The 26,635-nt window shown below is 36.6% G+C and overlaps 4 protein-coding genes across 4 annotated transcripts; 2 read left to right on the top strand and 2 right to left on the bottom strand.

Annotated features, from left to right (window-relative positions):
• Positions 1 to 497: 497 nt before the first annotated feature.
• On the bottom strand, positions 498 to 6,560 carry LOC113049340 (developmentally-regulated GTP-binding protein 2-like). The gene is made up of 13 exons (XM_026211619.1): positions 6,490 to 6,560; positions 6,173 to 6,271; positions 5,906 to 6,066; positions 5,397 to 5,486; positions 4,885 to 4,945; positions 4,700 to 4,790; positions 4,546 to 4,618; positions 2,209 to 2,299; positions 2,033 to 2,130; positions 1,758 to 1,923; positions 1,165 to 1,223; positions 1,025 to 1,078; positions 498 to 927 (listed from the first exon to the last, which is right to left on the bottom strand). Exons 2-13 carry the CDS (start codon positions 6,234 to 6,236, stop codon positions 841 to 843), a joined length of 1,095 nt encoding a protein of 364 aa, XP_026067404.1. The 5' UTR covers positions 6,237 to 6,271; positions 6,490 to 6,560; the 3' UTR covers positions 498 to 840.
• Positions 6,561 to 7,476: 916 nt separating this feature from the next.
• LOC113041805 (FAD-linked sulfhydryl oxidase ALR-like) lies at positions 7,477 to 9,417 on the top strand. The gene is made up of 3 exons (XM_026200411.1): positions 7,477 to 7,689; positions 8,470 to 8,678; positions 8,790 to 9,417. Exons 1-3 carry the CDS (start codon positions 7,480 to 7,482, stop codon positions 8,950 to 8,952), a joined length of 582 nt encoding a protein of 193 aa, XP_026056196.1. The 5' UTR covers positions 7,477 to 7,479; the 3' UTR covers positions 8,953 to 9,417.
• Positions 9,418 to 10,536: 1,119 nt separating this feature from the next.
• Positions 10,537 to 17,324, top strand: LOC113049335 (synaptogyrin-3). Its single transcript, XM_026211606.1, has 4 exons — positions 10,537 to 10,718; positions 13,599 to 13,833; positions 14,045 to 14,190; positions 15,205 to 17,324. The coding sequence occupies exons 1-4, from the start codon at positions 10,617 to 10,619 to the stop codon at positions 15,427 to 15,429; spliced, it is 708 nt and encodes a 235-aa protein (XP_026067391.1). The 5' UTR covers positions 10,537 to 10,616; the 3' UTR covers positions 15,430 to 17,324.
• Positions 17,325 to 18,301: 977 nt separating this feature from the next.
• LOC113049327 (E3 ubiquitin-protein ligase ZNF598) lies at positions 18,302 to 25,970 on the bottom strand. The gene is made up of 12 exons (XM_026211594.1): positions 25,652 to 25,970; positions 24,927 to 25,039; positions 24,186 to 24,315; positions 23,893 to 24,104; positions 22,544 to 22,761; positions 22,340 to 22,448; positions 22,089 to 22,264; positions 21,912 to 21,996; positions 20,350 to 21,170; positions 20,122 to 20,278; positions 19,612 to 19,756; positions 18,302 to 19,462 (listed from the first exon to the last, which is right to left on the bottom strand). The coding sequence occupies exons 1-12, from the start codon at positions 25,823 to 25,825 to the stop codon at positions 19,103 to 19,105; spliced, it is 2,700 nt and encodes an 899-aa protein (XP_026067379.1). The 5' UTR covers positions 25,826 to 25,970; the 3' UTR covers positions 18,302 to 19,102.
• Positions 25,971 to 26,635: the final 665 nt, after the last annotated feature.

The following is a 26,635-nucleotide window of genomic DNA, read 5'->3' as shown; positions in this document are numbered from 1 at the left end:
ACCATATAACCATACTTTATCAAACAATAATGCATAAATGAAAGTTTTACGCTGGAAACTCTACATTTAAAACTCTCTCAGCAAGGTAAATATGAAAGTATGAGTAAATGTGTCAATGACCCGTGGATATATGTGCAGTAAAACATCACCTCATCAACTCTCTCCAGCCGGGTCATTACTGATGCACCAAACCATTATTGATCTAAATGAGTGACCAAAACACTGTAAAGATGATGAATGACCAAGGCACAATGTGAGAACTGCAGATTACTGAAGTTCAACAATCTGCTGCTCCTTTGAGGAACATGAGATATATCTTCTTGAACTATCCTCAGCTCAGTAGAATCCATCTACATGTTCTTCTGACTCTGGTAATTCTTACATTAATTTGCTGTTTTTAATGTATCCTAAACTATCTAGTTAAACGTCTGTACAAAAAAGTTCACATGATCAATGTACATTTTGTTAGTACCCTATAAAAATGCAGAATATTAAAGTTCTTTATCCTCAAACTTCGTTTATTTCCAGATTTAAACTGCATTTTGATTTTACATTCTCAAACACTGTTCATGTACAATTAGGTTTATTAAGAAACAACCCCTTTTCATATTATGAAAGGTAAAAATAAAACAAAGATCTGAATATTATGTACTAGAATGGGTTTTGTCAGGGAGATGATTTTCATAAAATAATCCCTTTTTAATTGTTGATCACAGGTTTGTCCATGAAGTTCCAGGAAACACTGCAGTAGTCAACATTAAATGTTCTGTTATGTATGTATTTATGTATGTATCAAATGTTCTACTGATACTGTAGTGTAGTGGATCTGAAGACTAGATTTTATTTCTTCACAATCTGAATGACATCCTCATGTTCCATGATGTGCGTCAGTCCTACTCTCTGAGGACTGTACTTTGTGCTTGTTCCCTGTAATCCAAAAAGACAGCAGTTATTTAAGAAATGGGAGGAAAAACATGGAACAAAAGCAAAAGAATATTTCTCTTCAGGTGAAGAAAGATCTTACCCAGACAAGTGCATACTTGAACTGGCTAGCTAATGTCCTGTGGATTCTGTGACACTGGAAGAAATAAGAAGCACAATGTTGAATCGGACGGAAGGACGGACAGATGGATGGATGGACAGGACAATGAAACAGGCACATACCACATGTTCAACTGATGCTCCTCGTCTCATGATTATAGGGTCACCGAAATCTGGCCGTTCTTAACAACAAGAAAAATAAAACAGTAAGAGCTGGGGGGATAAAAACACTAATTACAAAAATTCTAACAAATGCAGTTTGAGAATTGATTGATTGATGACAATCTCAGAAATGTTCCTTCACAAATTTTAATTATGATTTAAATTTAAAATGGATTGTGATGCTTCTTAAAAACCAACAACAAATGCCTTGTGTTTGCGCACATGTGGCGAATAAAGTTGATTCTGAATTAATGACAGAATTTTCTTTTTTGGGTAAACTATCCCTTCAAAAAATTATTAACAAATTAAAATACTCCAATCTCATATAAAATGCTTAAAAAATGAATGGCCAATTAATTGTTTTAATACAAGACATGCAGCTTTGTTATAGAGCAGAAACCAGAAATATCATAAATATATCATCTTATATGGCGGTCTTTGAATATTGTGGTGGATAACAGGAGACCTTACTAGGAGTCAAAAAAGGTTGAGAACAGCTGTTTTAGAGTGAAAACACCCTAAATTATGGTTTTGGAGGACCAAAAAAGGCTTACCTCCTCTCTTCTTGGTGTATAAGCAGATCAGAGCCAGGTATTCCCATAACTGCTCAAGGAGATAATCTAGATTCAGCTTCATGCCACAGCTGATCACTACACTGTTAGCTCTATGGGCAAGACGATCCACTTCCTCTATAGAAATCTGATCCACTTTGTTGTACACCTGTAATAAGACAGAGATTCATTATATCTCATGTTCAATTTGCTGACGTATATTTAAAACTGAGGATCTCTACATCAGGATATTTCTTGAATTGAAAAAATTCACTCACATATAAGCAAGGCATGTATACTCTGTTGCCCACAATGACATCAATAAATTCATCAGGAGTGCTGTCCTCTCTGAACAACACCTCAGCGTTGAAGATTTCTGCAGTCATGTTAAGGTTACTGTGTCGGTCATTATTAGAGGGAAACGAAATGGTGAATAAACAAGGTTAAAGGATACTGTACTCGTGAAGAATGAGCTGAACAAGCTTCTCAGAGCAGTGTGTGAGGGGAACCGTTGAATTGTACGATAGGCCACCACCTTTTTTAGGCTGAAAAACAGATGTTTCACATGTAAGCATTCAAATATGCAAGAGGAATAACAGTCTCTAAATGTAGCTAATACTTCTCATTATATGCTGTTATTTCAGGAGGTCATTTTTAAATGGGCATTTTCACATTTAGTGCTCTATGTAGGTTAATCATTATGTTTGTTTATACACAGGGTCTTTAATGTTAATGGAAAGTATCTTATGCTCACTCAGGCTGCATTTATTTGATGCATGATCTTTCAGAAATCATGCTCAAGAAACAATTCTTATTATTGTCAATTTATTCTTACATAAAATATTTTATTATGAAAATAAATGGGATAAAAAAAATTATTTGATGGATACAAACTTTTGACTGAATAACGGTTTACATTTCATTAAAAAAAAAAAAAAAAAATCTTATTAACCTTAAACTTTTGAATGGTGGTACACATCTTTTTTTTTAATCTTAGAAAATCTGTTATGTTTTTTTTTTCCATACATTATTTTTCATGAAAAAAAATCTGTTTTGATGAGAGTAAAATAGTGTAAAATTAATGAATGAACGACACTTAAAAATATTAATGTAAAATGCATTTCCATCCAAAGAGTCAAAGAGAAAAAAACTGTCACTTCCTGATAAACTGGCACTAACGATCACTAAGAAAAGTAGGAGAAGCCTCTGAATATAATCATTTTCATATATAATAAATTACTTGTGAAACACAATAAATGAGCTCATTGCTTTCGGAGATGGATGCCTGCTGTTTGGGAACACAATCGTGTCAAACAGTTCTGGGAGGCAATTATACAGAAATACTTTAACGACAGACTTTACTCGTGCATTTAAGAATGACCATAACAACATTTCAGACTTTTTTGATACACATGGAGGAATTTACTCACAAAATTCACATTTCCATCTTAAATTATTTTTAAGTCAAAAACCATCTCAAGTGAACATAAAAATGTTTTTGCTAATTAAATGATTTTTTTTATTTGCCATTTCCAACACTCATGTCTGATGTGATACTTCAAAATGCTCATAAAAACAAGGTGACGAAAACAGCTTATAACAGCAAAAAAATACTACAACTAGGGATGCACGATTAATCGAATGCAATTGTCATGTGCATCTTGTCAGTAAAGCTGACCATTCAATCGTGCGATAATGAAATCAAAGAAAATGTTATGCGATCATGAAAGCTGTTTGCATAGCTTCTCAGTGAACTACGGCTCTGAAAGCATGTTAAATACCACATTTAATTTTTACTCTAAACTCACTTCATAAAGTCAGTCAAGTGTTTGAAGTAAATCCTTCTGTGAGATGATATGGTTTATTACACAGAATAAGGCACAAAACATATTCATTGTATTCTAAGCAGTGATAAAGGCTATGTGGACTAGATTTGCATTATTATATACTTTATTATAATAAAAATTATAATAAGACAAACTCTGATAAAACCATATATTGTTGTAGTTGTGTGTTTATTAGTCACGTTAAATCAATGAAAGCAGTTCAATCAGAGGTTGTCTTAAGATAAGGAGATACGAGGGTCTGTATTAATTACTATTGGAGAATGCGTAACAGTTAACTTGGATCACATGTGCCTTAATAACCAATCACATTACAGCCTTGATGTCACTGAGTTGCAGTCAGAGTTGTGCGACACTCAATCGCCGCTTACGGATACCGTAGGAATGAATGAGAATGCCTTAAACTGTATCTCACCTGTTGCAAAGTCAGTGACTTCTCCTTTAAAATGCCATTTTTTCCAGTGTAAAATCTTTAAAATAGTTCAATCCAAAAGTATTTCTTAGTGTAAAACATGTTGGAGATTAGCTGATAGGCTGTCGGTTTATTAAATGATAAGCTGTTTCCTCAAAAAGCTGTTTATTCAGCGTAGTAAAGCCTCTCCTCCATTGACATCCATTAAGAAAAAACACAAAAAAAGACAACAGCCTTTGGCCCCCTTTCCCATGTACTGCCAGACCGGAAGCATTAGCTTTAGCCATTACACTTTTTTGGCTAAATGTTCCAGGCTTGCCTTCCAGTGGCTCTGGTTAAATCTTCTGTTTATTCAGGATTTCATGGATTTCTTCTGAGGGGTGTATTTGAAGTTTCCGCGCGAGAGGGCCCTCTGGCCTTCAGATACAGATTTACTGCTGATCACAGAACCGTGCTTCACTAGAGGTTAGCATAACGATAGAAGCTTCTGCCTAATCAAAATTTATTGCCTTTGCAATTTACCTAAAACACTGACCTTAAAATAGATATTTGGTTTGGGGCAGTTGAGTCTGATGCCAACAGATTCAAGCTCTTTTTCCAGAAGTTCCCTAAAAAATACAATAAAACAACAATCGTCAAACAAAGCAATAGTGCAAACAGTGCAAACATTCTCGACTGCTCCAACTCACCTCTGAACATCTCCTTTAGTCGCATCCAACATCATGATGACCACATCTGCAGTTCTGGCCACAGCAATGACCTGTCTACCTCTGCCCTTACCTTTAAATCAAAATCAAAAACACAAAGGGCCCTTTTAATATGCAAAAAGACACATACAAATGTACATAACTCTTCAAAACACAAATGAACATACCTTGTGCAGCCCCCTCAATGATACCGGGCAAATCCAGCAGCTGTATGTTGGCACCTTTGTACTAGAATTTATTTTTTTTTTTTAATAATGAAAAGAAACCAAAATCATGTTGGATATTATAATTATTATAATAACAACAGCCATAAAATAAATAAACAAATTTGACATGACATACAGCCAAGTATGGTGTCCCATACTCAGAATTCATGCTGTGCATTTAACCCATCCAAAGTGCACACACACACACACACACACACTGTCAATGCGCACACACCGTGAACACACACCCGGAACAGTGGGCAGCTATTTATGCTGTGGCATGGGAGCAGTTGGGGGTTCGGTGCTTTGCTCAAGGGCACCTCAGTCGTGGTATTGCCGGCCCGAGACTCGAACCCACAACCTTAGGGTTAGGAGTCAAACTCTCTAACCATTAGGCCATGAATTACCCAATAACAGAAATAAGATTAAAACAAAAACATAGAGAAAATAAAAATATTTTGGAATAATAATACCTCAATGACTCCGGGAATGCAGGTCAAGGTGGTGAATTCATACGAAGCTGCTTCACTTTCTGTTGAGGTCATTAAACTAAGAAACGTAGACTGCAAAAAAATAAAAATAAATAAACAAATTAGAGCATGTCTTTTTTTGTGTATACTACAAAAAATTTACAATACACCCCTTGTTAATAGAATACAGAGAAAAATAAGAGTTCATAATTTGCAAAAGACAGGAAAAGACAAATAGGAGGAGAAAGTAAAAAAAAAACATGAAGCCAAGAAATGAATTTATACATCAATTATCAAATATACAAATTAAAGGCAGTGAAGTCATTCTACTTGCTTTCTTTTCTTTAAGAAAATTTGGTTTTTTGCTGTTGAACATATTTGTGGATATACATCTATTGTAGCCATATCTACAATTATGGCTCTATCTTGCAAGATATTATCATTAATATGATAATTAATATTAGATCACCTCTTGGCCAACACAAACACCAGGCAGATGTTGTCATTTGTACCTTGCCAACTGAGGGGAACCCGATCAGAGCCACTCTCGCATCCCCAGACTTCATCACATCAAAGCCTTCACCTTTGGCTCCAGATGACTTCGAGGGCTCCATGAGCTGGGCTCTGTACTTGGCTAGCTTGGCTTTCAATAAACCCAGATGGTACTCAGTTGCTGCAAAACAAATTTGGAAGTACTCCGGATTTAACTGAAGAAGAGTAAACGGATACAAAGCGACAAAAGGACCATGAGGGACATTTAACGCAGGATCGTGGCTTACCTTTATTCTTCTGTGTTCGAGAGATCTCTCTCTCTATCTCTGCGATCTTGTCGAGAATCCCCATTGTCAGTCAGGTGTGATATATGTCTTATGTGAAGCCTGTGAACATTACAGCAGTGTGAAAGAAAGCATGTCAGTCATCTGCTCTCTGCTTGTCAGTAGTTAGCTAAGCTACTTCTAGCAAACTTATCAAACACTATTGCAGATTGAGCTGTCATGTAATACCATGGCAAATGGCTACTTATAAAGGTCACTCTTCATAAAGTATTAGATACGGTCATATGTGTATTTATAGAGTTGAATATTTTGATAATTACAATTTAAGGCAGACTCTGCGTGGACTGCATGTGACGTCACCACCCGCTGGCTGACAGCGCTGCGGAGAAATTGCTCCGATGTGAAACCAATTCTTTCATATTTAATCCTGAACATAGATTTTAATACAATACTGATTTTTTGTGTGTGTGTGAAATAACTGTTATAGTATGTTTACCCGTTGTTGACATACTGTGGATAATTGACATAAATCCAACACATAATCAACAACAAACGTTCCTATGACACACAGTGGTTAGATTTAAATTATGACTCATTTCTACGAATCGATTCCATCGAACAGTTCGTTTCAAAGAATCGGTTTAATGATTCTTTTACATGAGGACATAATTATGTCGTCATTTTCGTTCTAATAAAGCCACGTCAAGACACCTATCGCTGTTTATGAATAATTTAGATCAGTTGTGTGAACCGCTTAACTAATCATGCTCAATCAGAAGATCCGGATCAAAATAACGATTCGATCACCTCGGAAATACACAGGGTTGCCAAGTCCGTGGTTTTACAGCAAAATATTAAACTTGCTTCTATTTAAATATTGCACTCTGTCTGATTGCTTCCACTGTCTTCATCTGTAAGTCGCTTTGGATAAAAGCGTCGGCTAAATGAATAAATGTGAATGTAGTCTGTACAATGTATATTTCCCATAATAAAACTGTGCTGTACGGTTAAGGCAAAAACCAAGGAGAAGAGTGGCATCCAGAACAAGATCTTATAGTTATTTTCAAGTAACGTTAGTTAAGACCTCCTAATAATTTTGTTCACTAGCTGTTAATATTAAGGTAAGATGATATAATATATGAAAACAGACCGTGTACGATATAAAATGTGTTCAGCGCACAGAGTGAAATATGTATTTTTACTATGGGAATCGCCTGTTTTAAGCTTTAGTTCGATTTAAGCTCGATTTGATACGGATTTAATTTTCTTCGGGGATCTGGCAACTATTGTAGTACATAACCATTTTAAACATGGCAGCTGCTGCTGGGTCGCGATCCTCAACGCTGAACAGCGCGGGTGTGGAGGGTTTCCCGTTCACCGTGGCTGGCAGACCACCCGAGGAAAGCACGAGCAAAGATCAAAGCGCTACCGGAGAGCCGAAAAAGAAACCGTGCCGCGCGTGTACGGATTTTAAATCATGGATGAAGCTGCAGAAACAGACGTCCTTAGTCTCAGTGCAGGTGAACAGACGACCTGACAGACAAACTGCGATTTTAAGTCTAGGAAGTCAAGATAAGTCAAATATATGTGAAAACACAATTAGAATAAAATAAACAATTAATCAATAAACTCAACGTTGCTGCGTTGTTCTGTAGTTTTACTGTAATAACACTGAATGGTATTAACTGTGTGTGTGTGTGTGCGTGTATGCATGCATGAGTATGTGTGTGTGTGTGTGTGTGTGTGTGTGTGTGTGCATATATATATATATATATATATATATGTGTGTGTGTGTGTGTGTGTGTGTGTGTGTGTGTGTGTGTGTGTGTGTGTGCGCATACCCCCAAAAATAATTAGTATGAATTTGCAATATTTATGGGGGACTTTAAAGTATTTACCTTAATACATTATTAATGTAATTATCATTAATATTATAATAATATATAGCACTAATGTAAATTAAAATGCTAAACAAACAAACAAAAAAAAGATGTAAACTGAAAGCATGTTTCATTATTGTTTGTAAGGATGTACACTAATCAGTCAATACTCTTAGTTTCTGTTAAGAAAAATATATTGAACAGAAAAAAGCTGAATATTGTGTTTCACAACAAAGACCCCCAATCATAGTTATGGTAACTTTTCAAGAGCTATAGCTCAGCTGCCAGATAACTGCATCAATCCAGAGTCATATGTTTGATTCCTAGGGAACACATGTATACCTCATGTATAAATGTAAATGGCTTTAGCACAATACTGTTGTGCTATGACTGTAACCAGTCATGTGGTATTTTGAACAGGAGAGCAGGCCGATGGAGGAGGCTAAACCTGTTGAATGCCCTCTCGACAGAGAGGAACTGGGCAGGAGCTCATGGTCTTTTCTTCACACTATGGCTGCATATTATCCAGATGCACCGACCACAGAACAACAGGGGGAGATGACACAGTTCATCAACCTCTTCTCAAAGGTTTTCCCATGTGATGAGTGTGCAGAGGACCTGAGATCAAGGTTGTCATCATTTATTGTTGCGGTTTTTATGTTTAGCTTTCAGCAGAAGCATTGCAGTGTTTACAATTTGTGTGTGGCAGCATATGTTTCAATGATCTTGTTTCTTATCAGATTGAAAACGAATCAACCAGATGCTAGCAGTCGGCACAACCTCTCACAGTGGCTCTGTCGTCTCCATAATAACATTAACATCCGATTAGGCAAGCCAGAGTTTGACTGCAGCAAGGTGGATGAGCGATGGCGAGATGGCTGGAAAGATGGATCTTGTGACTGAAAACCTCCAACACAATCATGAACATGAGCAAAATTCAGCCGAACAGATTCTGTGGACCTGACCTTTTTGAAGGTGCTACTCAGGAGATGTTGATAGATGTTGACTTTGCACTAATTGATAGAATGATTTATTCATATACAGTTGTTTGAATTGTGCTTTTAATCAAGAGTGTTTGTTGTCTATGAGAGTATGGTGTTATGGCCCATATTGTTTTGTATTAATGAGCTCTCACATGATTAGCCCAGAGCAACAGGATGAACTTTGTAAAAAAAAAAAATATGTGCAACAGCTGAAAACAAAAATTCTTATGTTTAGAGCAGTGATTCTCAACTTTTTGAACTACAAGGAAATAAACTGCATATTACCCAAGATATTTCTGACAGTCCTGTTATAAAGACAAATCTGCTTGTTTTCTAAAAAATATTTGTATTTTTTTGGAATGCCAATTAAATGAACAATTCACTATTTATTTTTCTGAAAATGTACTCACCCTCAGGCCATCAAGGATGTACAGTAGATGAGTTTGTCTTATTAGAACAGATTTGGAGAAATGTAGCATTACATCACTTGGTCACCAATGGATCTTCTGCAGTGAATGGGTGCCGTCAGAATGAGAGTTCAAGCAACTGATAAAAACATAATCATAAACAAATAATCCACACCAATCCAGACATTCAAATAATGTCTTGTGAAGCAAAAGACATGTTTGTAATAAACACATTCATCATTAAGATGTTTTTACCAGATAAAATAGTTATCTGTACATAATATTGCTTTTTTTCTCCAGTGAAAAAGTAATGCTGTTTGTGTTGTTTTAAATATTTTTAAGCTATCTCACGGTCCCCTTGGAAGTGTGCTGTGGTTTCCCAGTTGAAGAGCAATGGTTTAGATGTCTCAATAAATTATTCATATTCAAAAAGGGGTAATTGTTGATCATGTTTAACTGCATCAAGATAGGCTTCTTAAAACAACCAAAACACAATTCATTTGCATGCTTATTTGCCGTTAACAAATGTGGCAAGGATAGGCTGTAAGTATGTCTTCACACATTGCTTTCCTTATAATAAAAAAGTCATTTTTATTTATGCATTATTATTTGCTGTAAGACTATAAAATCGCAGCGGAGAATGATAAAGCCAGAGTACATCACTGTCTTAGAATTGCACTCATTCATATGAAGCATGTTGTGATAATCAAAACAATGTTGTTCCAAACCTGAAGCACATTGGATGTTGTTTGGACACTAATATTCTTCAACATTTTATTTTGTGTCCTTATTGACTTTCATTATGCACTTTAAAAATATCATCTTTTGTGTTCCACTGAAAAAAGAAATATATTTTGGATTAACTATCATTTTGATGTGATATTGGTTTGGTTATGGAAGTATTGTCCTCAAATAGCACCCTTTCCTTGACTCAATATTCTGCATGCCTCCCTAAAATGTCACATGTGTTTTTGAAGTTAAGCCTTGCTCCGTGAAGTTAGCAGTCTGCCAGCTGAGTGAGGTCGTGAGGTAGTCGGTAGATGGTGTTGATGTAATACACAGAGGCACAGAGAGATTGCGCACGCTTCTGACAGGCAGTGGGGCGTGTGTGTGTGTGTGTGTGTGTGTGTGCCTGCCTCGACCCACAGCCCAGAGCCTGAATAACAGTAGGAGGAAAATGGACGGAGTGGGTTCATTTGGTGCTGGGAGAGCAGGGGCTGCGTTCGACCCGATTGCCTTTATCCAACAGCCGCAGACCATCCTCAGAATATTATCATGGGTAAGACATTTATTTACCTACAAATGATGATATCAGCCTAGAAGAGACAAATGTGATCTGCGAGAAAAACCCAGGACGTAATAATAACATTTTCATCGCGCCTTTTTAATAATTAAATGAGGTCACTGGGAAAAATGACGCTCCATATAGATATCCGTGTATTTGTGAAATCAAAGATTACTTTTCGGTTATATTGGAAATATTGACGTGTTGATGTCATGAAGCATATTTGCCTCTGATGACGAGAGGTAACCGTGATTCCTTCTAGAATAATAACATAAAAGCGTGTATAGCTATAAATACACGCGCTCATTCTGGAATCTTTTTGTTGTTTGGTTTATTATGGTGCGATGAACTCGTTTGTAATACCATTATGTGTTATGTATTATTATGTGTTATTTGGATGCATCGGTCTATCACTGGGCGTGACTTCAAAACAAGAAATAATATTGTAAATATAGGCTATTTATTTACCTATATTAAAGCAATAAAACGAGTCGACCTGATGCCATGGATGAACGTTTCTCTATTATGCAATTAGGTTTTTCAGTAAGAACATCATTATAGTGTGTCCCAAAGCATAGCGAACTGCCTCATTTCGAGCATTGCATGTGTTCTGTGTGTTGCTAAGAAATGCTGTATACTTAGGCAGCCCACTAGGTTTTGAGCCACAGCCACAGTCTGCTTCTATATGACCGGTGTCTCGATTCTGATTGGTTGACGCATTACTATAGGCGCTTGTACTGTTACTTCCTTTTGATTTTATTTGCGTCAGACAAACACATCACGTGGACCACTGTAGCTTTCTCTTTCAGCCGAAGGCTTTTCTTTCTTATAAAAACAGGCTTAAAAAATATAATAATAAAATACATAATAATAATAATAAAATAAAAATAATATTAAAGTTACATATTAGTACTGTAAAAGTATAGCCTGCTTTTGAAAAGGTACCGCCTCAATAACAGTTTGCACCCTTTTTTCTGAGTACAGGGCAATAGTTGGCCCTACAAGCAGAGGTGGGTAGAGTACCCAAAAACTTTACTCAAGTAAAAGTAAAAGTAATTCTAGAAATATTTACTCAAGTAAAAGTAAAAGTACAAGTCTTGAATAGTTAATTGAGTAAGAGTAAAAGAGTATCGGATAAAAAATCTACTCAAGTAGTTAGTTACTAGTTACTTTGGGTCATATATACTGAGCCTATTTTTATTTAGATATATAGATAAAATGTATGTAATGTATGTATGTGTGTATAAATGTATATATTCCATCAGCCTTTTTACTCCAATTTATGTAATTTATTATAAAACCCTGTCTGTTTACTTAAGTAACAGATATAGGTGTCATGCCATAAAATATTTTTAATATGGCTGACTTTATATTAAATGTGAATTTAACATTGAAAGTTAATGTGAAATAAATATTGCTACTAATCTTTTATTGTTCAGAAAGAGAGCAAATATCATTTACATTATTAAAGAACATTTTCACTGACAGTCTAGATTTCAATCACTCTCAGAAACTCCCATTAAAATCACTTAACTGTTATAGATTCGTACACACATTTGCACTTTGTTGTTTCTGACGAGAGAATTCGCCAGAAAAAGGTATTCAGTCAGTGAGCGAGTGAAGGAAGAACCTGCATTTCAGCGATGACTCATCGGAACACCTCTGATTGGCCATTGCATTCAAAAGCTCAACAGAACCGTGTGTGATTGGTTATAATGCGCAGTGCTTTATAAACGCGTCTGTCTCTGGCTCAGCGCCAGCAAGCGATCACAGATCTGAATTTAGCAGCTGATGATATGACTTGCTGAACGTACTCGCACCGGTGTGATTGCATTAAAATTAATCAAATCTTAATCGGCTATTTTTTGTCTTTTGGAAGCTGCATTCAACTCAACTCCCCTCTGTTATAAGCCACACACGTACAACAAACTAATGTCACAGTGGTATCGTGTACTGTAATTGAATGTAGCCCAAGTTATTACCTGTTAAACAGTAGACAGCACACGCGTTCATCTAATAAGGATCTCCATCGCAAGCAAATAATAGCCTTTGCACATTTGCTTTCAATTCAGTGCAGTTCATAGCCCCGTTTTCAACGCTGCTGATATTAAACGTTACAACTCTTGAGTGAACCGCTTCAGATGCTCAGCGCGTGCGGCAGGGAACTGAACGACTCATTCAAACTGATTCATGAACCAATTCACTCGTTTGCCAATTGGTTTGATCAAGCCTTTGAACAGAATTGACTCAAAAGAATGAATCATTCGCGAATGGGCATCGCTCATTGCCCAGAGAAAAGTAGACGGCGCGTTAGGAATAAACTGAAGCATTTGTAATGTATTGCATTAAGATAAAGTAACGAGAGGGGCGTCGCCCATAGTAACGAAGTAAAAGTACAGATTTTTCCCAAAAAATGTACTCAAGTAAGAGTATAAAGTACCCATCTTTAAATATACTCCGAAAAGTATTAGTTACCCCAAAAAATTACTCAAGTAAATGTAACGAAGTAAATGTAACTCGTTACTACCCACCTCTGCCTACAAGTGGAAATGTTGATTTACAATAGTTATTGTCTATCAGGGTACATTATGCTTATTGAACAGTGGATTTTTTTTCTGTGTAAGTTTATGTTTCTATTTCATTTTGTAATTGAAATATATATATATATAGATAGATTAGTTTTTTTTTTATAACAATTTACACCTGAAAAATACAGTGGGTTCGGAAAGTATTCAGACTCCCTTAAATTTTTCACTCTTTGTTATATTGCAGCCATTTGCTAAATTCATTCAAGTAATTTTTTTCCTCTCAATGTGCTAACAGTGCTACCATGAAGAAGAAATGCATTGAAACAAGTGTATCGTTTCCCTGCAGATCTTCTCAATGGTAGTGTTTGGATCCATAATAAACGAAGGCTACATCAACCATGGCAGTGAGAGGCTCTATTGTGTTTTCAACAAGAACAACAATGCCTGCAACTACGGAACCACCATTGGGCTCATAGCATTTCTAGCATGCATTTTCTTCATTATCCTTGACATGAAGTTCCAACAAATCAGCAGTATTAAAGACCGGAAGAAGGCAGTGATGCTGGACATTGGGTTTTCAGGTAAACAATACCAGCATGCTAAAACAGACAGAGACTCTCTCTGCGACTGCTATTTTTAAGCTGTGAATTGTTCAAGGGATGGGGCAATGATTCATGATCTCTACATAAGATGTTTTTGTATATTTAAGTGAACATGGGGGCAGTATAGTAAACTACACTGACATTATTACTCTAATATATTCTTGTTGTTGTATTGGGTGCATGACTACAGGTTTCTGGGCGTTTTTGTGGTTTGTTTGTTTCTGCTTCTTGGCCAACCAATGGCAGCGCACCACCCCAGATGAGCTGCCCTTGAATCAGGGAGCGGATGCTGCCAGAGCTGCCATTACCTTCTCCTTCTTCTCCATCTTCACCTGGGTAAATAAGCAGAACTATCTCTAAACAGAAATGAAAAAACATTTTATTTTCATTTTATTAGAGTTACCGTCATTCTTTTTCAAATCGAGAGCTGAAATGGCAGGATACCCAGAGTACCGGTCCATTTCAGTGCATTATCTCATCGACATTAGCTTGTTCTACATACTGGTTTCAGCCCTCAGGGTCCATGGGAACATATAACAGAATTACTTCCTTTTCCCTTGCTGCCGTGAATGAGGATGAGAATAGTGTTTGGTGGCGTGTCTTGAGATGAATGAAACAGTGAAAAACCTAGACTGTTTCTTACAGCGAAATGCATATCTTGTCTTGATTCTTAGTAATTGTTACATCAGTGATTCAGGTTTAGAAATACAAACAAACACGCATGCACTACCATTAAGAATAATTTATTAATTTATAATAATATTGTTTGGAAATATGATACACTACCATTCAAAGGTTTGCGGTATGTACGATTTTTTTAACGTTTATTTGTATAAATTATATTGTGTATAATTTTACCTTTATTCAGCGAGGACACATTTGGTCAAATGCGAGAAACGAATAAAGAAATGTATAATATTACGAAATATTTCAATTTCAATGAAATGCTGTTCTTTTGAAGTTTCTATTCATGAAAGAATAATGTCATGTTGCGTTGTAAATAAATGCATGAAGATGAAGGTTAAGAAGATCTTTAATCCAACACACAGGGTAACACTGATGAAACAACGGAATGGAAAAACAAAAGTCCATGTTGCGTGTAATGAAGACATTGATCATAAGATATCTTTCTTGAGCAGCAAATCAGTATATTACAATGATTTCTGAAGTATCAAGTGACACAGTGACACAGTAATGATGCTAAAAATTCAGCTTTGCAACACAGGAATGAATTATATTTAAATGTATATTAAAACAGGTATTTAAAGTTGTCAGATTTAAGAGTAGTTCTTTTTAAAAAGAGTTTGATACTAATACGTGACTTTCATTTGCTTCCTCTTTGTATTTCAGGTTGGTTTGACTGTAAGAGCAGTGCAGAAGTACATGCTCGGGACCGACATGAGCCTCTTCACCACAGAAGAACTGGATGGCAAACCGCCCGTCCAGCCCTACCCCACCGTCACAAGCACCGAGCCCAACGACACATACCAGAGCCCACCCTTCACCGAAAACCTGGACTCCAACCTACGCCAACCTCCAACCAACGCCCCAACCTACCAGGTGCCAATTTACTGAAACGGTGCCTAGCAAAAGTCACTGGTGTGTCAGAGTCAGTGTGGATGGCTGGCTCTGCTCTCCAAACTGACGTGGTGTGACAATGTTTATAGCTAGTACCGTTCTGTGAACTTCTGTACAAGATTATGTTGATTGTGATTTCACTTTCGTTCGGAAATATTAAATGTTTATTTATCAGCTGGAATGAAACCCTTTGAGGGTTGTTAGTGTCGTCTAAAAATGAAAAAGGTTATGTTGCATGTATTATATTTAGAGAGTTATGAAGTGCCATGCATCACAAACAATACCTTTATATATTCAGTTTCCATAATGCTGTTGGGTACTGTATATAAGTGCAATATCTGAAACATGGAATCACCAAAACGTTTGACACATTTAAATGTTCTCCAACTAAAAGCTAGGTGGTCTTCCTAAAAAAGGGTGGAGTTTCGCTGTAGATAAGGGTGTCTTATGCATCAAATGTGTGTAGAAAAGGAGTTTATTCAGTGTTTGATTTACTAAACGTGTTAAGACATAAAGCCAGATTTTACTTTGGAAGGATTTTTGTAGTTTACAGTGCATGAGTATTTCAGACTGTATCAAAATATAAAGATTAACTGAATCCCACTAAAATGATTTCAAACAAATATTTGTATTTATTTATTTATCAGAGCCACAATTAGTGGCCATTTTTTGTGGGATTTGGAGGAATACAGTCATAATCATTTGAAAAAAGTTAAACTGGCATTTAAAATACTTTATGAATTGATTTACAAACTTGGACAATGACACCAACTGGTATGTTTTCAACATTAGACACAAGAAGTAAATTCAAATACAATGCCATTCAAAAGTCAGATTTGAAAAGAAATTAATGCTTTTATTCATCAAGGATACATTCAATTGATCAAATTTGACAGTAAAGACATGTAAGGTTACAAAATATTTATATTTGAGAAATGTTCTTTTGAACTCTATATTCACCAGAAAACCCTGAAAAAATATTAACCAGTACAACTGTTTTCAACATCGATAACAACACGTTTCTTGATCCGCAAATCAGTATATATGAATGATAAGGATCATGTGACACTGAAGACTGGAGTAATGATGCTGAGAATTCAGCTTTGCATTACAGGAATATCAGTATAGAATATATTAAAATACAAAAAGTTATTTCAAATTATTATATTATTTCACAATATTACTGTTTTTAGTGTATCTTTGATCAAATAAATGCAGCCTTGAGCAAAGAAACTCTTTAAAAAAAATCTTACCAAATTCCAAATTTTGAACAGCATATGCCAGTGGTTTGCAAAATGATTTGTTTTGGACACCCCCAGATATTCATCAGTTGGCTGTTGTTCGAAAAAAAAAGCTGTTTGGTGACCATCATCAGTGCTTTGTCTGATATGTGGTAGATTTTGGTAATGTTTCGGTGTTCAGAGATAGGGCAGCATTCACAGATGATAGTGACTGTACTTCAATACGTGTAAATGGAGTATGTTTGTGAAAGTGGTCAGGGTCTTGTGTTTCCTGTACTTAACTCTGCACTCCTGTTAAAATGCTTCATGAACCAATATCATGGGAGAGTTTGGGAGTGATTCACTGAGGTATGTTTTGCTGGATCAAAATTTGCACCTCTACAAAATTATTAAAGATGAAGAAAAGATGTGAAATTAAAAGCCTTTAGTTTTTGCATTTGTACCCCACTGAAAGACGGTGCAAAATTTGCATCAGTAAAAATGCCTTGTCCATGACTCTTTTAAAATACATATAACATACTGTATCTGTAGGCAATATATCCCAACTTGTGATTGAAAGATGTACAAAAAAGATTTGTCGTTGTCAGTCAGAATTTCTTCAGCCTGCAGTTGTCAGACATTATGAAAATAAAGATGTTTTTCATGAGTGGATAACCTGAAATGTGCCTTTTTAATGACTCTCACACACCATTATGAGATCATTCTGTTCCGAAAGACACACCTTTTAACATTTTGAAATTTCTACATTTAAAGGAATAGTACACACAAAAACATTTGCTCTAAATTACTCACCAACCAAGATGTAGAGGAGTTTGTTTCTTCATGGGAACAGAAATTTAGCATTACATGACATGCTCAACAATGGAATCCTCTGCAGTGAATGGGTGCCACCAGAAGGAGAGTCCAAACAGCTGATAAAAACATCACAATCATATACACAAGTAATTTACATGTCTCCAATTGTAAATTAACAACTTGTGATTCGAAAAGCTGTACATTTAAAGATATAGTTAAAATGCAAGTTGTCAATCTATAATACTGTATTTCTCTCATTCTTTCGGCGCCCATTCACTGCAGAGGATCCACTGGTGAGCAAATGATGTAATGCTAAATTATTCCAGATCTGTTCCAATGAAGAAACTAACTGAGTTTAAGTACATTTTCAGCACATTTTCTCTTATTTCTGGGATATCTCAATGTTATTTAGTTACAAATTGTAAAAAAATTAACACCTTAAGATCCAATCTAACTATCCAGAACACCACAGCTTATTTAAATCTCACCAGATCAACCTCATGTTCCTTAAACGTGTAATTTCTTTCTCCTGTTTGGCAGAAAGTCTCTTTCATTTTTACTGAATGGAAAAATGAAAGTGAATGATCACTTACATCTTCAGTCCCTAATGGCCTAATATCTCCTTTTATCTCCTGTTCCTGTCGCTCAGTGGTAGAGCATTGCGTTAACAGCACAAAAGGTTGTGGGTTTGATTTCCTCAGCCTGAATACACTGCAAGTCACTTTGGATAAAAGCGTCTGATAAATGAAAATGTAGTTAATAGATTCGAGTATGTTGCACAAAAGAAAGTGATGAAGTACAAAGACTGGAACTCAAATAATTTGATCTAAGGGTTTATAATGTTCGACCAGCATTTATTCTGCAGATATGTCCTGACACATTGCAAATAGTTGACTGCAGGGCAATGACACAAATACCAGTTCCTGAAAGATAAAATGAGAAAAGGTGGCCATATCTCTGTAGGAGTGTGAAGATATATTTAAGAGTCACAAGAACAACGGAATTTAACAAAAATATAACCAAAATAATTTCTTGAATAATCCATCTATACTAATTTGGTATTTGAGATAAAACATTTTGTAATCTGATCCCATCTGCCAACCTGTCAAAATGTCCCTCGCACTGATTTAATTGTGTAAAGACAATCACGTGGGCCATAGAGTACAGAGCCGTGCATTTCGTTTTCCTGGCTTGATTTTTTAATTGCAAATGATTTACACAAACAAACATCCAAAAATGTTAATTTGTCAAAAATCAGTTGACAGATCACTGTAGCTTACTGTGAAATGCTATATATTAACCATTTTAATTTTCTGTTCTGTGGAGTTCATAAAAAGAAATGAAAATAATAGTTCAACTGAACGGCAGAAGTATTCTGAAATAAATAGGTTCTTTTTCAAAGGCAGCCAACCTTACAATTGAATAAAACAAATGACCATGCCAACAGCTCTGGAAAAACCTGATGAAAAGATGAACTGGTGGAGAAGCTTTCAAGTAGATTAAACCGGTTTCTCTTCAAACCAGTTTACATTGCAGCTCAGACAATCCCTCTTCCTTCAAGCGTCTTGCCATTATCCTGGTGAAGCACCAGGTCGTGTGTCACAAGAGAGCTGTGGTTGTGCGTCTGCTGGCAGCTAGCTGATGATCTTGCTTATGGCCTGTAAAGAGGGGAAGTCATCATCGCCGATGTGCAGGGTTTTATGGGTGTTGAAGTCTTTCAGAGCCAGCACCTGCTTACAGGTGGGACACACTTGGCAGTCCAGCTCCAGGTGGTTGCTGGTGGTGCCTGTCTGCCAGGCTTTCTTTTTGTTTTTTTTGGGCTTGGAGTCTTGCTGCTGTTTCTCAAGAGCCTTGAAGTCTCCGTGGGCAGTGAGGAGCTCCTGCTGCTTGCGAGTGTCTGGGAGGAGAACCAGCAGCTCGTTGAAGACCCTGTTGAAATTCTCTCCCAACAGCTCTTGGCAGCTTTTGTAGTACCGGACAGCAGGTATTAAACCCTGCTCAAGAGAAAAGAGAGTTTATTAATATCCTATACAGGACAAATAGTAGAGATCAATGGAATATATTGTGCAGGAGTAATAGCATCTACCATATGACGACACTGGATAAAAAAAGATAACTGAAATGATCTTGGTTTGATTGGTACCTGTCTAAATTGGCCTGAATGGTTTTTGAACTCATTGAACTTGGTTTCATCATTTTGAAGGAAATTCTTAATAGAGTGAATAAGGTCCATGTTTCTCTGCTGGAAATGTTCAGGTATGAGGTAGGATCCAACATCAGGTGTCCCTCTGAAAGAAAACAATGCTTAATGAGATTTTTTTTTTTTTTTAAACAATTATCTTTTGTCAAACTGATTTTTTTTTTAAATGCAATTTATTCCATTGATGTAAAGCAGAATTTTCAGCATCATTTCTCCATTCTTTAGTGTCACATGATCCTTCAGAAATCATTCTAACATACTGATTTGCTGCTCAAGAAACAATTCTTAATGTTATCTTGTATTATTATTATTATTATGGCATTTTATCAACATTCTCTCCAATACTGGCTCTGTAACATTAAGACTATTAAATTTTTTTTTACTAAGATTTAATATCTTCAAAATATAACAGTGACTCAAACAGGGAACACACCCCACGTCACATTCTCTAACCTATTAACAGCAGGCATTGATGGTTCCACCACGTTACTGTTGAGCGGGATGCCGGTGAATCCTGGGGGAGGCTTGCTGGCAACAGGCCCAAGGCCAGGAGGAGGAGTAGGAGGCAGCGCACTTGGAGTGCTCTTCATTGGAAATGCACTTTTAAAGCCTGAAAACACAAGTAAGCACTTATGACCAATGTCATTTTGGGCACTGCTTTAAGAAAAGGAACCTGCTTACCAGGCGGAGGTTTTCTAGAGACAAGAGCAGGAAATTCCTCCTCCTTGGGTGGAGGAGGTTGGTCGGTTACTGGCTGCTTTAGAGGGGAAGGAATATTTTCAGGAAATGATGTACAGGACAGTGCTTCTGCTGGCTTCTCCGCAAGTCCATTTATAAAAGAGTTGGTTTTGTCTGGTGGCTTCATCTCAGGAACATTCTCTTTGTGAGCCATTTTGGACACAGACTCCGAAGTGTGAGAGGGAGAGCCCAGAGATGAAGTCGTGGCTTGCTTCTTTTTCTTATTGGTTTTGGGGTTGGGCTGAGATGAGCCACCTTTTACAGTCAACAAAGTGGAGATGTCAAGCATAGTCGGTACCGTGCGGATCTCCTGGGCCGTTTTACCAGTCTGGGGGTCCTCGTCATCCGATGAGGACGGACATTTGACTTTAGGTGGAGCTTTATGGGTTTCAGCAGAGGTGAGCTTCTTTTTGCGGCGGGATGAGGAGGCAGTGAGAGGCTGAGGCACACTTCCACTGGGCGGCGGGTCACTGGCGGACAGTATGGATGAAGAGACCACAGGGGCTGTTCTGGTGGGCAGAACCACAGGTTTATTGGAAACCACCACAGGTTTGCTTCCGGCTTGAGACCAGGCTGATGCTGAGTTTGATTGTGGCTTCAGTGGTTTGATCTTGGAGACCAGTGCAGGAAAGTCCTCCTCCTGGAAGGACGAATGTTTCTTGGGCTGATTTGTGTATGCAGGTGTCATTGGAGCGGAAACAACGGAGCTAGACAAGCTTGGGAAATCATCTTCCTTCAGGGAGACAGAGGTTTCTTTGATCTTGCTGCAATGACAGGAAGACATTGTAAAATACTAATCTGATTTAATTAAACTCAATGTTCAAAACCAGATGTTTAAGTGGTGCTTGCCCATGATGCTTGACTGTTGCATATCATTTTCCTGATTTGTTCTGCATTTCTTTGCATGTTGATTGCACCACACGACTTTGATTTGGCAGACATAATAAAAGATTGTCAAATTATCTAAGGATTCATTTTCAAGCATTCAGAAGCCCCTTTCTTTCGTTGAGATTTCAGGACAGCTTTATCAGCCTAGTTTTGCGTTTAAAAAAAAAATACATTTGTATTTAGCTTTAACTTAATTCGATTAACTAACTTATTTTGTTTCATTTAGTTGCCAAGGCAACATTTCTAATTTTCATTTAAGTTCTTCAAATATTAAAATTTTATTCCAGCTTTATTTAAATAAACAACTACTGACAGTTACATCAGCCTGGCATTTACTTCATGCCCCACACTTTGATATCAATTTCAATACAGACATAATAATAAACGGAGCAATTCCAATAGGGTCCTCGCACTGCAGTGCTCGGGCCCTAATTATAAAATAAATAAAACAATTCACAGAAAGCGCTGCATTTACATCACTGAACAAATCTGAATAAACACATCTGGACAAAATAGATAAATCAAGAATGCAAGCACTAATAAATAAGAAATTACATTAGCATTCCTACATAGAAAAAACAACACCACAAATCTTACTAAAAACAGGACAGACATACCTTTGAATAGGGGCTGGAGGTGCAGCTGCCCCTAAAACTGGGAAGTCCTGACCAGCCAAAGAGGCATTACTCTTCACTGATCGAGCTGAAATAGATTCAAACATGCAATTTCATCAACTTCCAAAATAAATAAATATATATATAAACATACAATATTTGACCATAATTCCACCATACCTAGCATTTCGTTCGTCTGCTTGGCAGTGCCTCTGTTGTTTCTCATGTCATCAGGCTCCATCTTTTCTTCTTTGCGTGGCTTCTGAATACTCCTCTCTTGCACACGGCTTCTCTCTTCCTGGTGGCCGGCCATCGAAGCTCGCAGAGCAGCAGCCATTGCACGGTCCTCTTCCTCTCTGTGGACAACAACTCTCTCAGTCTTCCATGAGCATTTTTATACATGTTAAAACACAGTACTGATGAGGACCTACCGATTATATCTCCAGCTCCTGACATGCTGCTGCCCTCCAGGGGCTCGTCCTCTTCCTGGTCTTCCCTGTCTGTTGAAGCGATCCACTTCCTCATAGTCATCGCCACCAACTATCAGACAAAAGAAAGACATCCAAATGGGCTTGATGAAGGCATTCGGCTCCTAAATCATATGCAACTCACAGAAAGAGCAAATTCAGCTTTACCGTCATTTCTTCGTTGCTGTCTGTGTGCATAGTTGAACTGAATGTCGATTTGCCGATTCTGCCGTGCCTCGGCCCGGTTTTTGCTGTGGGCAGCAGCTTTGTGAGCCTTATAGTCAATCTCAGTGCGGAAAGCATGAGTGAACTGCTCTGTACTGCAGCGGCCCTCCTCGCAGAGGTAATGACTCTCTCTGAAGTGCTCACTGAGGTACTGGTAGTCACTATAAGACAAAAATAAAAGTATATTTTAAATTAAAGTACATTTAAATTAAGTAGTAATGATTTTGTAGCTCCGCTGACACTGGTAGTGCCCTGTGATTTCAATGCTGCAGAAAACATGGACAGAATTGCAGAATCCAGTCATAATGTATAACGCAGGAGCTGCTCCAAGAGTCACTATATGAGAGTTTCACCAATTGATTTATTAAAAATAGTGTTATATTATATACACAAAGAAACCTAAATATCTTTGCAACAAACGGTCAAAAAAATAAAAAAATAGTTTGGTTTAACATGAATAAATTGTGACAAAAATGCTTTACTATTTTACAGTAGAATGTACTTCCACTGAAAATGTAATGTTTAATCCCTTAATTTAATTTGTGTTAAACTTTTAATAAATTGGTGTTGAATTGTATACCCTAGTGAAAAAAAAAATATACAAAAATGTATCTGAAATACATTTAGGTTTTGCTAAGTATACAACAAATACGTTTACATATTTACGTGCTTAATAAAAATACCCTGCAACTGTAACTATAACTAATTGCGTTCTTAATGCACTTTAATTGTGCAAAAGAAGTGCCAAGGTCTAACTAAAGATATACTGAAGTATTTTTGAACTATTGTAAATATACTTCAGGTAATCTTTAAATATCTTGATTTTTATAGAGATCATACAACCTTATTAATAGCAATTTTAAAACATTTTAGGCAAAATGTTAAGAAATGTGCATTGTGTAATAAAGATATACTCCAAATAAAAAGTTTACAACTTTATATCAGTACGTCTTAAGAGATGTCAATAAATATGTTAATTGATGTGAAGCATAGTTCAAATCCATTAACATATACTTGAAGTATGAAGCAAAAGTATTTTAATTAAATTATGGCATACATGCACTAATTTTCAATTCCATGCTTAATTATTTTGGGTCTACACCACCCATTCCAATCTGATTGAAGTGTTATTTGAAACAAGCTCAAATGGATGGATCGAGGTGTTTACATGAAAGGATTTTAGTCAGATTGAACCATCAACTAGGTGTATGCAATCATAGCCACAGTGAGTTGGATCTGGAAATAAACAAACGTTAATAGTTAAAAAACGTGAACCAGAAGAGGTCTATTACCTGTAATACTCCTGAGCTCCATCTGCGTCACAGAAATGGCAGAAGAAATGATCTCGCCGCAGGTGCTTCAACAACTCATCGTTGTCCAGGTATCGATCGTCGCAGAATTTACAAAGCGGATGTCCACGATGTGAAGTATCATCCGGGTCCCCTTGTGTTCGATGACGAGCCAGCTCTTTCCGATTGTACCACTTCCTCTCGTATGAGAATATCTGTACACAGAGCAAACTATTCATTGTAGGAATAAGGAGTGTGCAAACAAAATAATAATTTATTAAAACGCAACACTCTACCTTCAGGTGCTTTGCACATAACTTGCAGCAGAAGAGTTCATGTTGTTTTCGCATATGTTGCTCTAATTCTTCAAATCTGGAGAACACTTTTGGCTCCGTGCATTGAGGACATTCATGTGACAAAATCTTCCTGCATTTATTTGTAAAAGATAAAAAGAGATTGTAAAGCAATAAACTTCAAAATATTGTTTATTTTAAGCTGAAAAATAGGGCTGGGAAACCATGTAAAATTAAGAAGTATTGTGAGGATTTTAATCCACTCTCTTTTTTGGCAAGTAAACTGAAAGATAATGTCAGAGTTGTTCATTTCAACTCAGGTCACACCAACTTCAAAAATGTCAAAACATCGGTTATTTTTTATAGATTCAAGTATTGTCACAACATAAACGTAGGTAAAACATTACAGCTTATTATTGTGAATTGTTACATTATGCAGAACATATTGTATTCTAAGAGTAGTTTTAAAATATATATTTTTCCTTTTGATTCTTCAGAAAAAATGCCGGACTCCATCCAGCCTTGATTATTTTCAAAATAATTCATCTTGTCATTTTATTCATAGTACATTACACCTTTTCAATCTACAATGAATGTTTAGTTCAAAAGAATACAAACACATACACATACATATATATACACATATGCATATAGATATATACATATAGATACACATATAGATATATACATATAGATACACATATATACATATACACACATCCCGGTTGAAAAAAAAGTTCCTACCTGAACTGTGCATATATGTTTCCATCCGCAAAATATATGTCATACTTCTTCTCACACTGATACTGATGAATGTGCAGAGCAGCAAAGGGCTCGGGTTTCTTTATGAAGACCACCTGTAAAATTACATCAATGTTTTTAATAACTGAAGACATTTTTCTTTTAAAAGAATGGAAGACTTCCTTACGGAGCATGAACGACGTTGTCAATGAAGCAAAAAGTTCTAAAGGCCAAATGTGTTCAATTTCCAGACTTGCTGATTAATGTAACTCTTCACACAGGCAGATCAGAGAGGACTTTCAGAGAAACACGTCCAGTAGATTCTCACACGAGCTATCTGAAGCTGATTACATTCTGCTGAGCCTCCCCAAAACCATGTCTGTCTAATTATTAAAACACACACTTTTTGAACTTTGTTCCTGGTACATCCTCGCCTGTCGTATGCTAACACCGTGGAGGAACTGGTTGAAACGTCAGGCAATAATTCACCAGTTCTACGCTAAACCAGCTCACTTACAGACAGCTCAAGTTAACTTCTGAAAGACGACACACCTCAGCTAAACTTTCTCGTGACATCTCGTCTACACTGCTAGCGACGCGACGGTCACGGCCGCTCCCGTTCCTAGTGCACCGGGAGCGGTGTAGCGTTAGTGCTGTTCACGGTGTGTCTAAACGGTGTGTGAAGCAGCCGAGGCCTGTGCTCGCTGCTGGAGGAGAGGCGCCGGTACCTTGTCGAGCTGCTCCCGGCAGACGGCGCAGTACTTCTGCTCGCACAGCACCCGCATCTTGGTGGAGCAGCGGTAACACACCGGGTGATCGCACTTCCCCACGGCGAACAGCTCGATGTCCTGGCAGCACAGCACACACGTGCTCTCCGCGTCTTTCTTCGGGGTTTGTTCCATACTGATAGAAGGCACTGAGTGTGTGGGTTCGCGTTTTATCGGTATAATCCGTTTGGATTTGCAGGGCTCGTGTAACGACAGTACGGGGAGTGAGGCCGGGTGAAGCGCGCTCCTGTGTGCGTAATCGTTCGGTGCAATGCATTATGGGGAGCAATAGCCGTAGACAGGAAGAGCTTTTATTATGAAGCACCGGACTTTTATACCGCATACCTTGCGTGAAAGAAAATGCTAACAACATGATAATTATATTAATATGATTTATTATTATTATTATTATTATTATTATTATTATTATTATTATTATTATAAAGATGAGGAAATATGTAATTATATAGATATTAAAATAATATAGTTATATCAATACGATTTAATTAGAAGATATATATATATATATATATATATATATATATATATATATAAAACAATATTATTCTTTATTAATATAGTTGTAATAATAATAGCAATAACAATAATGTTAATTATATTAATATTAAAATATAATAATTACGTCAATATGGTTTAATTAAATTGATAAACAAAAATAATTTATTAATCTGTGATTTATTATACATATTACCAATAACACAATCGTATAATTTGGTTTTTGGCCTATTTTTAGCTCATGAAACAATGTACAATATAATTTTTTTAAATAATATATTGACTTGATATATATTTAAATAATTTATAATAATTACCAAATATTAAATGTTCTTATCTTTGTTACTCTGTATTGTTTTACATCATTTTCCTTTATAACACAAATTAGCATTCCTAAAAACTTCCTGAAAATACATTTCCTACAGCATG

The sequence above is a fragment of the Carassius auratus genome, chromosome 3, assembly GCF_003368295.1.
Source record: "Carassius auratus strain Wakin chromosome 3, ASM336829v1, whole genome shotgun sequence".
In the NCBI taxonomy this organism is placed as follows: Eukaryota; Metazoa; Chordata; class Actinopteri; order Cypriniformes; family Cyprinidae; genus Carassius; species Carassius auratus.
Note: the sequence above shows the minus strand (reverse complement) of the source record. Positions and strands in the feature narration are given on the sequence as shown.

Coding starts and splice junctions, on each gene's coding strand:
- LOC113049340 (XM_026211619.1), bottom strand. CDS start 6,236: ATGGGGATTCTCGACAAGATCGCAGAGATAGAGAGAGAGATCTCTCGA. Junction 6,067..6,172: donor TCGAACACAGAAGAATAAAG/GTAAGCCACGAT, acceptor TTTGTTTTGCAG/CAACTGAGTACCATCTGGGT. Junction 1,924..2,032: donor TATACATGCCTTGCTTATAT/GTGAGTGAATTT, acceptor GTCTTATTACAG/GTGTACAACAAAGTGGATCA.
- LOC113041805 (XM_026200411.1), top strand. CDS start 7,480: ATGGCAGCTGCTGCTGGGTCGCGATCCTCAACGCTGAACAGCGCGGGT. Junction 7,690..8,469: donor CGTCCTTAGTCTCAGTGCAG/GTGAACAGACGA, acceptor TATTTTGAACAG/GAGAGCAGGCCGATGGAGGA. Junction 8,679..8,789: donor GCAGAGGACCTGAGATCAAG/GTTGTCATCATT, acceptor GTTTCTTATCAG/ATTGAAAACGAATCAACCAG.
- LOC113049335 (XM_026211606.1), top strand. CDS start 10,617: ATGGACGGAGTGGGTTCATTTGGTGCTGGGAGAGCAGGGGCTGCGTTC. Junction 10,719..13,598: donor TCCTCAGAATATTATCATGG/GTAAGACATTTA, acceptor GTTTCCCTGCAG/ATCTTCTCAATGGTAGTGTT. Junction 14,191..15,204: donor TCTTCTCCATCTTCACCTGG/GTAAATAAGCAG, acceptor TTTGTATTTCAG/GTTGGTTTGACTGTAAGAGC.
- LOC113049327 (XM_026211594.1), bottom strand. CDS start 25,825: ATGGAACAAACCCCGAAGAAAGACGCGGAGAGCACGTGTGTGCTGTGC. Junction 24,316..24,926: donor AACATATATGCACAGTTCAG/GTAGGAACTTTT, acceptor AAATAAATGCAG/GAAGATTTTGTCACATGAAT. Junction 22,762..23,892: donor GGAGCTCAGGAGTATTACAG/GTAATAGACCTC, acceptor TTTGTCTTATAG/TGACTACCAGTACCTCAGTG.